Source organism: Melozone crissalis, unplaced genomic scaffold, assembly GCF_028551555.1.
Source record: "Melozone crissalis strain CALT ecotype California unplaced genomic scaffold, PUWL_Pcris_2 ptg000005l_1, whole genome shotgun sequence".
Taxonomy (NCBI): Eukaryota; Metazoa; Chordata; class Aves; order Passeriformes; family Passerellidae; genus Melozone; species Melozone crissalis.
The window spans coordinates 60,620,962-60,637,837 of record NW_026535783.1 but is presented as its reverse complement, the minus strand read 5'-3'; the positions used below and the strand labels follow the sequence as shown (position 1 = coordinate 60,637,837).

Below are 16,876 nucleotides of genomic sequence, written 5' to 3'. Positions count from 1 at the left end.
TAGAGAAAAGAGGGAGAAGCTGTTTCATATGATAACATGTTACTTTAACAGAATCATCTACACTTCTGTTTTCTTTTTCTTTATTAAACTCTGGAAAACTCTAGAAATACATTTTTCTGTATTTTTTCCACATTTTTAATGTGTTCAAAATTCAGTGTATTGTTGCTAGTGTACACAATGGTAAACTCAGAGATATGATGCTTTTTTTTTTATAGTTACTAAAATATCTACCACCATGTCTTACAATTACTCAGAATGTAGTTTGATGCAATTAAAAGAATTTCAGTAATCTGTGTTCTAAAAAATTCAGTCCTGCATTTAAGAAATCCTAAAATATAGTCACTGCTCAAGAGGAACATTTCTGCAGCAAGGAAGAGAGCTTAAGGAGAACAGAAAATGGAGATAAATCCTGCCTTTTACAGCCAGATTTGTAATCTGGACTGTCCAAAAGGAAGCTATGGAAAAACTGCCGCTTTTGCCATCATGTTTACACTAAATATGGAATTGCAGACAAGTGAGCTTGAGTTAGGAAATACAGCCTGCATAACATCTTCGTTTAAAATATGACAGCAATAATTGTTGAGTTGCTTTCAGATATCTGGGCTCATCAGTTGGAGAGAGGGAGCCTGGATACATAACTGAGAAGTTATTGTTTTGAAGAGGGGCTGAAAATGGCTGATTGGAATGAAAAGCAACTTCTGTAATATCCCATCTCCAGTCTTTTATCACTTTTTAAACTACTTACCTGAACTTATTTTAAATATATCTATTTGTAATTTGTGATAGCTGTTGCCGTTATTAGTCATCCTATATAAAAATCCAACCAAACAAATAACAAAAACACCCCGAAATTCCCCAAACAAAAACCCCATACATTAGTTTAGCTAACATTTTTTATTGCCTGTTTGTAGTATGAAATTTCTGTCTCTGAAGACTGAGACCTGAGCTCTCTACATGTTCATAGTTTAATTAACAGTATTTTATTTAATTTAATGTAAAAATAGCAAAAGACATAGCAAAAAATTACTTGGGGGAAAAATACTCATTTGAAAAGTGCCTACATTTAATTGACCCAAACTTTGATAGAATTTATAGACAAATACTTATTAAATAAAAAAAAATATTTTAGGGTTTGCCAACAACCCTTTCTTTACTTAGCTCCAAATGTGTATTTTATGCCACTTAGCTAGGAGAAACCAGTTTCTCATCTTAATAAAATGTGGCAAGTTGTCTGAGCAGGAACTTCTTATTTTTCATCCTGACCTTTCTTTGCTTTCTTCCATGTGCAGGTTCTGAAAATAGCTGTGGCCAAGTTTTCATTACTAGTGCAGACAAAAGCCAGTAACAGAAACACAGAATCACTGAGGTTGGAAAAGACCCCTAAGATCATCAAGTCTGACCTTCAACTGAACTCCACCCTGTCAGCCAGACCCTGGCACTGAGTGCCACATCTAGACTTATGAACATATCTTACATCCTGACTATTCTCCCATGTTCTATCAAATTCTTCTAAGAAAGGTCTGTAAGACACAACAGAAGCTTAGGATCATTTTATAAAATAGAAATAAAAGTGCATATTTTGTCTTCAATGCTATTTATGACAGAGCATCCATATGTTTTTCTTCTTACTTATTAAAGCATTCTTTCTAAAAAGAGTGAATAAGACAGTCTATTTATTATCTTTTAAAAGCCCACAACTTTAGGAATTCTGTATGCTTTACAAAATTAATAATTAAGCTAAGATTCTAAGATAATATGCCTAAGTACAGATGTAGTTTCCATACTCACTGTGTCAAAGGCCAAAAGTGATTTTATCTAATTTATTTACTGCTACTTTTATTGTGACGGATGCTTACTGCCTATTGAAAAAAACCACTTAGTTCCTTATGCATTCAGTGGTATGCTTTTGTTGAGTTTGGCAAACACTAACAGTTACAATTTAAACTATTCAAGTTAAATTAAAGTTGACTATAAAAATATTGTACTTCTTTTCATTAAATTATTAAAAAAATTATCTGAGACTGTCAGTTCTGAATTAAATATTTAGATTAAATATTTAATCTAAACTAAAATATTTAGTTAAAATTCTGCTGTGTGAAATTGAAGGTGCTTGGAAAATCTTCTGCTTTATCTGTGTTGACCACATTTGATTTCCAAGGCATGCTATGTCATATTTTACTTGTGTCTAGTTATATAAAGTTTAAATTAAAAATGTATGCTGTTAATGAATTAGTAGAATTATAATTTTAATTTATTCATGCTTTTAGATTGCAAGACATATTACTTGTGTTATGATTATGAATACTGTTAAATTTATGTTTGCTACATAATAAAACTCCTAAACCCAAATCAGCTTCTACCTTTTAGCATAAAAGAGTAAGTTATTTTCATTCTATCTTCCTAAAAATTCTCTTGTACTTTTAAAAAAATTATTGAGTTTGAATAGCAAGAAATCCTTCTGACTATTATCTTCAATATAAAAAATGATGCCAGAAGAACAACACAACAATTTATTGTCAACAAGAAATTATGCAATATTATGAGGACTATTGCATATTATGTAGCCTCAAAATGGCAGATTAGTCTGTGCCAAAAAGATATTTAATTTTTAGGCCCTCTTGCAGACAATATTTTTAGAAAAATGTTCTATACTGTTCAGCTGAAAAATGTTTTACAAATGAGTTGGCATGGAGATGTGGAGATCCTGCTCCCTTAAAGCATTTAATTATGTCCCTGCTATTAAGAATACGAATAATCACACCTCAGTGGGGCTACTTATAATTAACTATCTGGATTATAGTATGAATATTGAAAGACTTAATTCACCACTACCTTGAATAACGAATAGCCATATGCAGTATTTTTGCAAAATGTAAAATTATAAATCATACCATATCATAATGTCCATATGTAAAGCACTTCAACAGATTTTTTCCTATTAATAATCAGTATTATACTGCATATCTTTTAAAGTATTCTATCAAAAGGAAGCACCTAGAGTGTAACCAGAAAAAAGTAAGTGGGAAAATATAATCTAAAGTGACTCAACATTTCCCATGGTATTATTTTCCACTGCACTGGTCTAAAATATACTGACAGTTACTGTTCCGAGAGGGGGAAAAGTTCCATAAATAATAGGTAGGTCAAAGAAGTTCTGTCTAATTGGCCTTCTACAAGCTGAAGTAAATGCAAAATAGAGTTTATTAGAATTTTAAGTGCAGAAGGGTAAATGTTAAAACTGTGTTAAATAATTGAAGCAAAATAAAACATTTAAAATTGAAAGTATTCCATGAACTACACGTTACAAAAAATAAACCAAAAAAGAAAAGATGCTATAATATGTCTCTGGGACATTGTCTGGGAAGATGGCAATGAGAATCTGGTTTCTAGATAGATTTGCTAGATGAATGATGACATGAAGCACAGATAGTGATATCTGCCTTTGAATAAGTAAAATAAAACATGTATTTGTCTCCTTTTACAACGCAAGAGATGGGCCCATACAATTTCATATTCACACAGTAATTCTCACATATACAGCTCACAATTATTTTTTTTTAAATCACATTCATTTCTTTGTGTTCAACACACCTAGAAGTTGATAGGAAAAAAAATTTAGAGGCATGAGTTTTAGTTAGTCTAAAAACTGATTTATCTACTGATTCCAAGTGGCATAATACCAGTGGGATTTTCAGTGGGGGAAAAAACAATGGGGAGCTGGATCTGCAATGGATACATGAAAATATTGGGCAGTGTGAGTTACTGAAGATTTATCTACTGGAATTAGGAAACTCCTTCAGCTAACAAAACCTCCATGGGGCCCTCAGACCTAATTAATAAAAATATATCTGCACTTCCTAAACACTAAGTTTGGATTTCCCCAACAATGTCAACTTTTCTTCAGCTCTAACATAGTATCTGTTAAAAACAGCAAAAAAGGGGTTAAATTTCCAGGAACATATGTCTGGGCTGCTGCATGAAGGAAAACCTGTGTAAACACAGGTGGGAAAACAGATGGAGAAAGGAAAAGATAGCAGGGAGACCAGTCTTATCTTGTGTCCTTTGTGGTTGAGAGGAATTTTGCCAGTGACTACAGAAAAGAGCAGGATGAGACCACAGTGAATCAGGCCTCTGTCCATCAGTGAGTAAGCAAATGAAGTAACAGCAGAGTCCTGAATGTGTTCCCAGAAATCGTCCTTTGAGTAAGCTGTGCTGGGCTTACTGGTTGGGCAGTGGGGGATTTATTCCTTTCTTCTCTCTGTAGGCATGTCAGTCCCACTCTAACACACCAGCTCATGGAGGCAAGTGCTTATCTAAACCAGGACTACCGGTCCTGAGTCACTCCTCTGGTTCTGATTCTGACAGGGCTGGCAGCTGACAGGGCACAGGACCTCATGAAACCACTCCTGCTCATCAAAGTCCTCTGCACTAGCTTTGGGAGAGCTAAAACTTTTTATGTTTGCAGGGGTAACAATCTCAGGCAAATTATCAATGGTTGAAAGCTGCTTTTCCACTTGGCTTTCGAGGCAGGAGCCTGCTGTCTGTAGGGAGTGCATGGGAAGAGCATCTGACTGAGTCTGCAGTGAGGGATGTGCAGAGGAGTGGAGGGTCACAAGGTATCAGGGAGCAGAAGGCCTTTCCAAAACGGAAAGAGAATTTGCAGGGCTTGATCTTACAGTCATGACTGAAGTACCCTTAAGACCCACACATCTTGAGTAAGAGGAAGGAGATAATTGGAAAGGCTTTATTGTATTAAAGCAAACATCTCTTTAGTTTATTACACTACTGCATGTTTGATAATAATGTCAGATTAATTATCAGAGATTTTGAATTACCAATTTACATAACATTATTATGGAGTGTTTCTGAAACAATTCACCACAGCAAAAATCAGAATATTCGCACAGCAGTGCTAGTACATCAGTTTCTATCAATATGTATTGGTATAGGTAAATTAGATTAGTATTAGGCTCATTAGATATGTTAATAATTCTGCTCTTTAAAGCTCCTGTAACTGATGAATTAATTTCTTCTATAAGCAAAAGACTCATATTCTTATGCTTCATCTCAAAAGATGTCAAAATCTTTGCATTTTGATGATTTTGTATGTATAATGAAGAATTAAAACACAATCTGTTCAGTAATTCCTCCTGTCACAAGAAGAGCAATTTCTAATCCAATCACCTGCTACTGAGAGAAAAAGGTTCAACAGGATTGGAACCTGGCAATTTCCTTCCTACCATTTATTACTAGGATTATATCATAAATGAGTTTGAACTACCAAGATATTAAAGAGAAAGACAAATATGCACTGAGACAGAGAAAGCAAAAATGGGGGAACTGTCATTATCCACTGCTGTGTACTTTGTATTTTCAGTATTGTAAACTGTAGATACTCAGGACCAGGGACAAAATGACAAGAAAATTAAACCACTTCATAATCACAACATCCTCAAAATACAATTGCTTACATTTTTCACCTTTTTATTCTTCATTCGAGGAAGCTGAGGTCAAGTGTGTCAATCTCAAGTTTTCAGTGCAGCTTAACTGCAAACACACATGCAGTCAGGTTTTCCAACTTGCTACCCAAAAGGAATAGGTGTAAGCACCTTCCCACTCTTTTCCAGCTTCTGGACGTTGTTCAAAACTGTGCTTGCCACTTGCGTTTTCCTCCCTTTCCCATCAGTCTCATGCCCATGATGTTCCCCTGCACTGTCAGCTGCTCTGTCTCCCATTTATTTGCAACACTCACAACCTGACTCCTACCCACAGAGTTCTCTCTCTGTTGACATCTAAATCGCTCCCCACGCTCTTCCCTACAGTTTTGTCCTATGTGTTAACATAGTTCGTACCAGCCATTCATTCTCTCCTGACCTTCAGTCACATGTCACTAACCTTACAGGCAGCTAGATCATAATTCCTTGGATAAAGAATTTTTTGTATGGTCGCATCCAGAGGGCACTTGTCAACGGCTGAGAGTCCTGATGGACATCAGTGACAAGTGGTGTCCCTCAGGGATCCATACTGGGACCAGTCTTGTGTAGCATGTTCATTAATGAAATAAATTAAGGAGTTGAGAGCACTCCCAGCAAATCTGCAATGAATCCAAACTAAGCAGTGCAGCTGACACTTCTGAAGGATCGCATGCCTTGTCCAGAGGGACCTGGACAAGCTCAAGTAGTAACTCATGAGAATATAATGAGGTTTAGCAAGGCCAAGTGCTGGTGCTGCACCTGGGCTGGGACAACCCCTGGTACCAGCACAGGCAGAGCAGCCTTGCCCAGAAGGGCTTGGGGTGCTGTGGGTGAGAGGCTGCACATGGCCCAGCCATGGCACTCCCAGCCCAGAGAGCCAAACGTGTCCTGGGCTGCACCCAGAGCCCCGTGGGCAGCAGGGCAGGGAGGGGATTCTGCCCCTCTGCTCTGCTCTGCTGAGACCCATCTGGAGCACTACACACAGAGCTGGGGTCTCCAAGATAGGAAGGACTTGGACCTATTGGAACAAATCCACAGGAGGCCAAGATGATAAGAAGGCTGGAGCACCTCTCCTATAAGGCAAAGATGACAGAATTGGGTTTTTCAGCCTGGAAAAGAGAAGGCTTAGAGGTGACCTAATTGAGATTCTCTGGTACCTGAAGGGAGTCTCCAAGAAAGACAGAGAGAGACTTTCTACAAGAGCATGTGGTGAAAGGACAAGGGGAAATGGCTTCGAACTGAAACAGAATAGATGTAAGACTCTAAGAAAAAAAGAATTTTTTCTTAGAGTATTACATCTGTTCTGTTTCAGAGTCTTCATCTGTTCTGTGAGAGTGGTCAGGCACTGGCACAGCTTGCCCAGAGAAGGTGCAGATGCCCCGTCCCTGGACGTGCTTAAGGATGAACACCCAGATGGGGCTTTTAGCAACTCAGTCTAGTGAAAGGAATCCCTGACCATGGTGGGGGGAGCAGAAGTGGATGATGTTAAACATCCCTTTCAACCCAAGCCATTTTATGTTTCTATGGTAATTTCAATTGAGAGCAACTTTATCTCCTGCCATATGAAAACTCTGTCAGTGTCAGTGTGAGAAGTTTCTCTTGTACTTGTACAAGGAAAAGAAGCATCTACTGCTATCTATGCTACGATAGTGGCAATCCCATTTCTAATAATGGGGAACTAGGAACAAAGCTTCTAATAATGGGGAACTGTTACCAAACAGAGAACAAATAATTAAGGACATAAAAAATCCAGTGATGTTTTGGAAAAAACAAGATATAGTTAAATTAAAAATAAATCCAATAAAAACCATCATAGAGTACTAAAATCCCATGATTCTTCACTGTTAACTGTGGCTTACATAATTTCACTGAAGTAGAAATAACTATTTAACTGCACAGTATAGTGAAAAGTAGTTTCATGTCTTCTTCCTTGTCTAATTCCTGTCCCTTTTATAAAGATTCACATGAGCATACGATGAATATGGTAGGAGGAATATGGCCTATTGAAAAGGATAGTACCAGAAACTCTTTCAAATTCCTGCTAGCACTTGGAGGAGTGCTAGCATATGTAGGATGATAATGTCCTTCAACTAGCAGTCTGAAAAAAACCCACTTATTGGGAAGAAATGAAATGCTGGGCTAAAAATTGCTCCTGCACACAAAGTTCAAGAAGATTACATTTATGGACAAACATGAAGGTCAAGGGACAAAAAGCTCTTCCCACAGAAATACCAGGCAGTAAACCACAAGATCTTTGTGGTTACGGAATTGTATTTACTTCTTCCCTCCCCAAAGGAGAAACCAGTGAGTGCAGATGAGGAAGGAGGCAGACAGTAGCCAAGCCCAGATCTTTCTGTTGTCACCACTTTGCATGTCCCTGTCCTAGGGTGATGTTATGATGCTTGTATCCCCATGGTGTGTTCTGTTAATGCTGGATATCGTATTCTGTGCCTTCAAGACTGGCTCTGAGAGGAAAGGGGGGGAGAAGAAGCACGGAGTTTGTTATCAGAGACTTCACTCACTCCACATACGGCTGAACACAGAAATCCACTGCAGTGTCTGGGCACAGACAGGGCAGAACAGGACCCTCCTTTGCTCTTTAGTTAGTTTAGCTGGCTGAGGCAGAGAAGTTCCCTGGACTGGTTTTCTCTTTCCCTTTTCTCAGAACTGTTCTAACCTGCTCCAGACCGGGACCCAGGGAAACACCGAGAGCTTGCACTTTGTGGCCATCGGGGCCTGCTGTGGGCAGCAGCCTTTGCCAGTGCCAGAGGGATTGATAACAGAGAGATCACCCACAGGAGTGGCTTTCTGAATTTGTCATCTCTTCAGAGCAGCAAATGAGTTTTGTCATCTGATATTGTTCATTTTGTGTGCTGGGGAGTGCTCTGCCTGTTTAAATAAAAAGATTTTTTCCCACTTCTCGCTGAGGAAATTTTTTCCTGATCTGGTTGGGGGAAGGGGCCATGTGGCTTGGCTTTCTGGGGGGGGCCCTTTCGGAGGTTTTCTCCCAAATTTGCCCTAAACCAGGACAGTCCCTCAAAAATGAACAGAAAGTGTACAGCAGAGGTGTAGTCTGATTAATCTATTCCACTGGTGGTTATCCAGGCATATTCTTTTTGAGAAGAATTACCAACCAACTGTAAGGTTTATTTGGTTTCCTATTAAACCAGATCTAAGCCTGTTTTTAATTAAAAACAAAGATCAGGCAAGAGAATTTAAATGTTCAACATCAGTCCTCAAACCTCAAGATATTTCCTCTTTTTTTTACTGCAACTTTTGGTTTCATTAATTTCATTCATTTCAACTTTCATTCTCCCAACAGTCTCCATTCAAGTCACTCCCAAATACTCATGATTTGGCCTTGGTTCCTCTTAAATCTTGGCTTTCACACTAATCTCCAGTTCTCCCACAACTTAAGCATTGTTGTTTTTTTTTATTGGTAAGTCTTTTTACCAAAATTGTTTTCCTGATATAATGTTATTAGCACAGAAATATTTTACATTTTAAGAGTTCGGTTTTCCAAATCCAAGGCAGGATGCTGGTGAAACCCTCCACTGTTCTGGAAGTGAGCCTGCAAATCTCTCCAGAGCCAAGGTCCCCAGGTAACTCAGCTCTGGGACATACCCAACAGACAGAAGTTAGCATCTCTGAGCTGGGACAAGGAAGTTTCAAAACATAAGATATTTTAAAAAATTAAAAAATTATCTGTTTAGGCATAGCACCCTGTCACCTGTATGCCCTTTACTTGCTTTTGGGAGCTCAGGTGTTGATACTGATGTATTGTGTCAGACCTGGGAGCTATACAGATCAGTTGTTACAAGTCGCATTTTAAACATAGCATGAGCTTCAGATTTATCATGCGTCCTTTAAGCAAAAAAAGGGGTTATTGGTTTTAGGATTTGAATGCAGCCTTGACTTCCAGTTTATTATTTTATCACTATGCAATATTCCTTGTGTCTGCTTTGGTCAGGAAGCTTTACTCAGATTCTGATACACACTTCAGGGAAAGTGGGTATTCTCCAGAGAGATGACAATTTTAGAACTATTTTTTATTTTCTCCTTTGAGAATCCCAACCTTTTCAATTCACATATATCTGATTTGCAGCTTGTTTTCTATCTTTTCAGCTGCAGTCATAGAATTATAAAATCATAGGATGGTTTGAGTTATAAGGGACCTTAAGGATCATCTAGTTACAATGCCTTTGCCATTGATGACATTCACTAGATCAGGTTGCTCAGGGCCCAATCCAGACTGACCTTGAAAGTATCTGTGGATAGGGCATCCACAGCTCCTCTGATCCAGATAGGTCTTTCTTCTCCCCAGCTGGAAATACACTTCTGGAAATTCGCAATATATGGTGTTTTTCTACAACAGGTCTGAGCTACATCACTCTGGATCTTGGGGCATTTCCTGTCTCCCTCTGCACTTGTCTTTTCTCACCTCTCCTCACCCCTCCATGCCACAGCAGCAGCTATTACCTTCTGTTTGCCCCAGCAGGCTTTGGATGCATTACCACCCATTTTTGCAACACCTGTCTCATCCCAGCTGCAGTTTGGATGAGCAAAAGTGCTTTGGTATGCAGTATAGTAAGTTCCTGTAGTGTCTGGATATTGCAAGTAGCTTATTTTTCTGTCTGCATTCCTGTTAAGAAGGGTAGCAGTTGAATAGGATGAGCTAAATAGTTGTTTGCACTTCAACAACAGGCTGACAGTTATGTAAAATACTTTTATGTGCAATCTCTTCTGATCCTCTGCTGGTTCAGAGGAGTATTATGGCCAGATTCAGCACGCAGGCTCTTGCAAAGACATTTTCATAAACTAGGGCACTGCTAAGCATAGAGGAGACCATGACCAAGGTTGCTCTGTTTCTTCATCCTCAGCATTTACCTTTTCTTTCTACTTAATCTCCTGTCTTCAGCATCTACAGTTTAATCCTGTGGGATAAGCACAAGACCTCTTTACCAAAGTGCTTCTACAAATACTGGTGATACAAATCACCTTGCAGAGGCTACTTCGAAGTGACAAGGTCTTCTGGCCAGATCAGTAGGAGTTGCTTTAGCGTATTATTCTAAAATGGGATTAGTTAAGTAACTCTATAGCCCAACTGAAATGCTGAGCCCAACTCACTTTTCTTAGCTTCCCCCTTCTCTTTACCAACTAAATGGCACTGATTAGGCTGTCAATTGAGCATTTTCTGAAAGGGCAGTTATGGCATCATTAATGGAATTCAGCAGCAAATTAATACACTGACCAGCTAACTGTAATTTTCATGAGCAGCAGTGGTACACACACAAATATTCAAGCAGCTTCTGAAAACCAGCCTGCTTGTGAAAGCAGACACCTATTCCATTGCATAAAGATAATTTACAGTCACAGGGAACAACTATTTTGTATTGTCAATTATTATATGTAAGAAAAGCAATTGCTTTCATCAAGATATACATATTCAGATGCCTTCATCTAAGCAAATAACTATTTTTCATTAGGATTACCAGACTAGTTTAATTAGGATTAAAAGTAATGCCTGATTTATTTTTTATATTATTTAATAATAATATACATCTGTTAGAGAGCTACCTAGTCAAACAGGAATTCCAGTTTCTCTTAGTATATATTGTCAGGATAAACACTGACATGTGCTAAAATTCATTGAAAAAGCACAAATAACATATTAAAATATGAATTAATTACAAAATATCCCATGTAAAGAATGTTCCTCTATTCATTGTTAATTTTTCAATTCTTACTATGATTTTTACCATCAGATTTATGATTCAAACATTTTATTATTTTTTAAAGATTAATCCTGTCAGTTTTATCTTTGAAAAGCTATAAAATAACTATGCAAATTACTATATTTTTATTTAAATATATTCTGTTAAATAACAGCGATTTTAATTCAAAATAACTTCAAAATTCTGGAAGGTCATTTTGCATTTGTAACAGCTGTCCTCACAACAGTAAGCAGACTCTGAATGTTTTGTTCAGAAATATTTTGCACACTTCACTGTGGTTTGAATTGTCTAGGCAACTGACTCTTAGTTAACTTATTCAAAAGTCTCTTTTAATCTGTTATCTGTATGTATTTTGTTTATCTGTATGTGTTTGGGTTTAGTGTATTCACTCCAGTGTTATCATTGATTTTTTCCTACTCACCTCCAAAGTAAGAGCCATCTGTCAGCTTCAGCTCCTTGTTGGATTTGGTGATGACACCAGCAACACCGTGTTGAATGAAATACATCTTCTTACCCACGGCCCCTTCTCGGATAATATAATCTCCAGGCTGGAACACCTCAAATCTCAGTTTGCTTAGCATGGCAGTCACAAAATTTGGGTCTGCATTAGCAAAAAGAGGCATTGTAGCCACCAGCTTCCGACAGTTGAAGTTGACAATCTCCTAAATGGGAAGGAAACATCATGATAATAATGGTCAGTAAATATGTTCAATATGATGGGCTTTGAAAAAAAGACATTCTGCTTTCTTAATAAAGAATTTCTTTATGCTCATATTGGACTTTTCTGGGTCTCTGTGCTCACTTTATAACATATTTTCATGTGTTTCTAGAGAAGTGATTGAAACAAAAGTGCAGTCTGACTTGTATTTCTAAGGTTAAAGGTTGTCTTCCTTTGGTGACTTTTCACATGTTATTTATTATTCCCATTGGAGTTTAAGAGGACAATGTGAGAGAAAGGTAACAATTACATAGGAATGACACTGCTTGACAACCAGATTGGCTGTTGCAATAACTGTATTAAGTGATGAAATTATGCAAGCCCTATGTTTCCAAAAATTACACCATCTTTCTGTTTTGGACATATCTAGTGGTAATATAAATATATAGTACATTAGATAGTTGAAATCAGCAGGAAAATTTCCTGCACAGTTTCTAATTAATTTTGTAAACACAGAAACATACATTTCTGCCTGTTAAAAAGATGTGTATAAAGTAGGCCCCTAAATGCAGAAAGCACTACTATTCTCCTAGGGCCTTAAGGATTTCTCCTACCAAGAAGAAACTGCATTTATATTTACAGAGCACACTGTAAGCTCATCTGCATGAAAAGATTAGTACCAAAAAAAGCTGATAATGTCATACTTGCTTTAAATAAATAAAAAGAAAACAAAACCATAGGAATAATTTATTAAATATTTTCAAGCTCATTCTTGCAGACCTTACATTGTCTTGGGAAATGAACATGGTCAGTTGCCATTACAGATTTACCATTGTATTGAAAATCTGACACTAATCAGTATTGCACACTGAGAATGGCTCAGGCAGGCAACATCTACTGAGGTAGGAAACCCAACATGACAGGAAGAGCAAATATAATCATCTGTATATAAATGCAGACAGAGCAAATAAAAGAAAAATACAGCCAGCAGTCACTTAACTGCTTGCAAAACTAAATATGCCTTTATTGTCTGTGGAGTACCCCTAGCATTTCTTAAATACTTCAAGAATGATGTAAAGGACACAGTCCACCTACCAGTGCTCTCACTCCCATGACTGCATTCCTGCTGGAAGTGGCTCTTTCAACTTCCCATGCACGTGCTGTCTCATATATCCCATATATGCCATGCAGAACAACCCTGAGCATGAAGCTCAGATATAATTATCCAGGGATCACACAAATTCTTTTCCTCTCCCTGTCCCACAATATAATAACCTGCTTGTAGATGTGTTGGGGAAGTTAAAGTAATTTCACACCATAAGCAACAAAACCATAGTGGGTTCTTCAAATCAGTTCCCTTGCATCTGGGAAAGATGTAGGAATTCCCCTCTGAAGGGAAGACATTTGTTACTGAAGCAACTAACAGGCAAGTGCATTAAGAGTGAGAAGAGTGAAGAAACAACCACCTTTCCCTGAGCAATCAACATCCTTTCCAAATAAATCTAGTGGGACTTAGAAAAGTAAATTTGAACAAAATGTCTCACTACAAACTAGTGAGGACCCTACAAACTATTTTCCCATGTAAAAAAAAAACATGGTAAATTTGATGCAGGACGTCTTCTGTTTGCCTGAATCAAAAAATTATTGCAAGTAGCAGCATGTGGACTACCATATTGGTGACATTCAAATCTGTGAATAATGCTGAGTCAGTAGGTCAAGAAGGGCAATGCCAAGATACCCTCTAAGTATATTTTTTGTGAGGCAATAAGTATCATAATGAGATTCCAACTGTCTGTCTTTCTAAGGCATGAGGACGAGCTTATTTTCCTTCTTGTTTAAACTCTACATTTATTAGTAATGCTCCAGCCATCACCTCCCTCCCAAAGGAAAGTTATTTGCTTCTCCAACTGCCAGCAGTGTGGTGGCATCCCATGAGGAGCCCCAGACTACATCCCCTGCTCCCCGTGAGACTGCCTCGCTGCCGTCTCCACTCATGCTGGCAACAGCTATTACTTGTCTTGTCTTGCTCAGGGACTTTTCAGTAGGCTTGCTGCTTGTTTTCTGCTTCTGAAAGTGAATAGCTTGTCTTGCATGCCCAGGAGGCAGAGAAAGGAAATTACTAAAGAAAGCAAAAATTGACTGGAAATTATATAGAAGCTGGTGGGGAAGCACAGAAAAGGCTGGGGAGTAGAAAGTTCAGCTCCAGTCAAGATTAGGAAGAAAGAGTAAAATAGACTTAGGTGGAGTAGTACTATGAAAGAGAGAATGGGAAGAAACACAAAGAAGGAACAGTAAGACCTAGAAAAAAATAAACAGGAAAAAAAACAAGGCAGGAATCTTGACTTTAAAAACAGGTTGAGAAATGGAAATTGCAGAAAAGTGAGAACACAGGAACACAAAACCTGGAGAATAGGTGTCTGGAGTGAAAGCTGAAAAGTAGGGCAGATGAAGTAAACAAAAGGGAAATTGGAAAAAAAAAAAGTTATCCCTAACATATCTTTAGTATAGAGAGGGGAGAATTCAGACCTGGATGAATCCTCTGTACAGATCCAGGCCTACCCACCCAGAAGGGAATTCATCGCATCTTGGGAATCGCAACAAAACATACCTTTCAAAGAGGATTTTCACCCATGGAATCTCATGTCCTCTTATGGCTCAATCTTCTGCCCACTTTTCTTTCACATTATGTAACCTGTATCTGGATATACCCATGTATGCACACACATTATCCTGCTCAGCCTGAGTTGCCTAATGAAGGTACCAACATAGCTACAAAACCACCCTGCTGAGGTAATTTCAGCTGTTATTCCTAGTAATGCATTCATTTTGTTGATTAGTTTTCTGTGAAAGTTTGCACTAAAGTACAAACTTCCCTTATTTAAGATGTTAGAAGGTGGAAAATTACCGAGGGAGAAAGAAATGTGTCATTTTTAAGTGCTTTGTTTTTCTTTAAAGTGTTCTTTTATTTAAATATGAGATCATTCAGAGCAGTAAAATACATTTCCCTGAATCTTAATCACAGGCAGTTCTGCAATTTCAGATTCTTGTGTATTACTTTAAATATCATCCTGGGGAGAAAGAAACAGTAAAGATTATGAAGTGTTTTATGTAACTCAGAAGGAACTAGGAGAAAAAGTTCTGAGTTTTAAAAGAGAGGTAACAAAAGAACAAACTGACAAATTAAGAGTTGACATTTTGCATAGAGAAAAATCTTTCGCTCTTATTTTTCTTTTAATTCTTTGGAGCTAGACTGGTGCCCAATATTATATCTTCATTAAATGAGATTTTGGCTCACCTCTACTTAAAGAAAATACCAAAAGAAGTCTGAGGAAAGGATCACAGAAGACAATACCAAATGAAGCTTGAAGAAGGGATTAGGAATGCATTATATAGCTGAAATGGTTAAAGAGCAAGAATGAATCAGACCTAGATAGAGCAAGTCTTGATCTACTCCAATTGCTGGTCTCTTACACAATAATTAAGAGATGCAATGGTCTGTTTTATATAAGAGATTGGTTAGGTAATTACACTGGCTTCTGCTCCTTTGTACTATATTGGATTTATTACTCATCTTGACCTTTCTGGTTTTTTTTCCAAACTGATGTTAAAGCATCAGATATTATCATTTTGTGTGGGTTCGATATTTCTTGATGGCTTCTCTGAAGCATCTCCAGATGTTACAGAAGCAGTCACAAGGCTGTCCCAGCTGTGACTGCAGTTCTCTGATGGCATCTCTAGAAGTTTTTAGGACCTCTTTTCCAGAAGATTTTTAGAAGGATTGTAGTTAGACTGACTGGAAAATCCTGTTGCCATAAAAAAAGAAAAGTTCTTGAAAGATCTGTATGCCTGAAAAGTTCATTACTTTTTCTCAGTAATCCAGTTGAGCTAATAAAAGGTACTACTTCCATCAACAAACTGTTATTCCTATGTGTAGGCCATTTGGAAAAATGGCTTAGTTTAGCTTTATTATGGGACTTCTACATACTATTGCAAAAATCTAGTGTATAACTGTAACAGTGCACCTTTTTTTTCCCAAGTGTTCCTTTACATTTTGCTTTAAAAGGATGTGAAATTAAATCAGTCTTAATTTTCTGATCATTGAAAGGAAGAAATCTGAGAAAAGTATTTTTTCCCTTAGAAATAACTTGCAAATAAAAAAATACTCACCCATCATTAAGAGAGAACCATAGGCATTATATTTAGGGATTTGGGTTAGTTTGAGCAGGTTAGATATATTTAAACCCAGTTCTAAGGAGCTATATTGTGTATATGTTCATGATTTCCTGTAATTTTTTAACCCATTGGACAATTATAGTTGAATCTGGCAGAAAGGAGGCATCTCACTGATACTAAGTTCTCACAGGTTTTATGACAGCAGGCAGTCAGGAGGACTAGGATTAGTATCCCACTGAGGGAATGACTACATCATTATCTAACAACTTGTTAAATGCCAGAAAATCTACATGTGGCAATAGGATGCAATATTCTTCATTTCTGGTGCACTTGAAGTTGTTCAAATTGCTTTGACACATTCTGTTTTATCATCTCTGCAGAGTGTATGACTTAAAAATAAATTTTGCTCAGAGGCCTTTCATGTAAGTAAAAACAACAACGTAAATTTTTTTTCTCTTTGAATGGGATTGCCTCAACTTTCCATTTTTCAATTACACTGATAAGTTTCAACATAGAGACTCTGCTTAAATTTTACTTTTAAACATGGTAACTCTTCACCAGTATGTCTAGAATTGTGTCAAGAAACACTATTCTTTTTCCTTCAGGATTTGGTATTTTGTCATTTTGTCAATAGAACTGGATATTCCTTGTGTCTGTTTTAGAAGCCTGTGTAGCCCCTGTGGTTATATATTTTAAAGCCCAAGAATGCTCTGGTCTGAGGTACCAACCTATCTGACCCAAAGACAAAGCACAAAACCTGAAAAAAGCCTTTGATCTCTAAGGCAAAGAGAGTCCATGGAATCTCAATTTCCTTGAAAACCAGCAACCAGCCTGTC

The 16,876-nt window shown here is 37.5% G+C and overlaps 1 protein-coding gene across 1 annotated transcript in view; it reads right to left on the bottom strand.

Annotated features, from left to right (window-relative positions):
- The window catches only part of HCN1 (hyperpolarization activated cyclic nucleotide gated potassium channel 1), a 194,415-nt gene that overhangs the window by 11,445 nt on the left and 166,094 nt on the right, over nt 1–16,876 (bottom strand). The window contains exon 6 of the mRNA XM_054286876.1: nt 11,631–11,871. Within this exon, the coding sequence (XP_054142851.1) occupies nt 11,631–11,871 (241 nt within the window). The remainder of the gene's footprint in view (nt 1–11,630; nt 11,872–16,876) is intronic.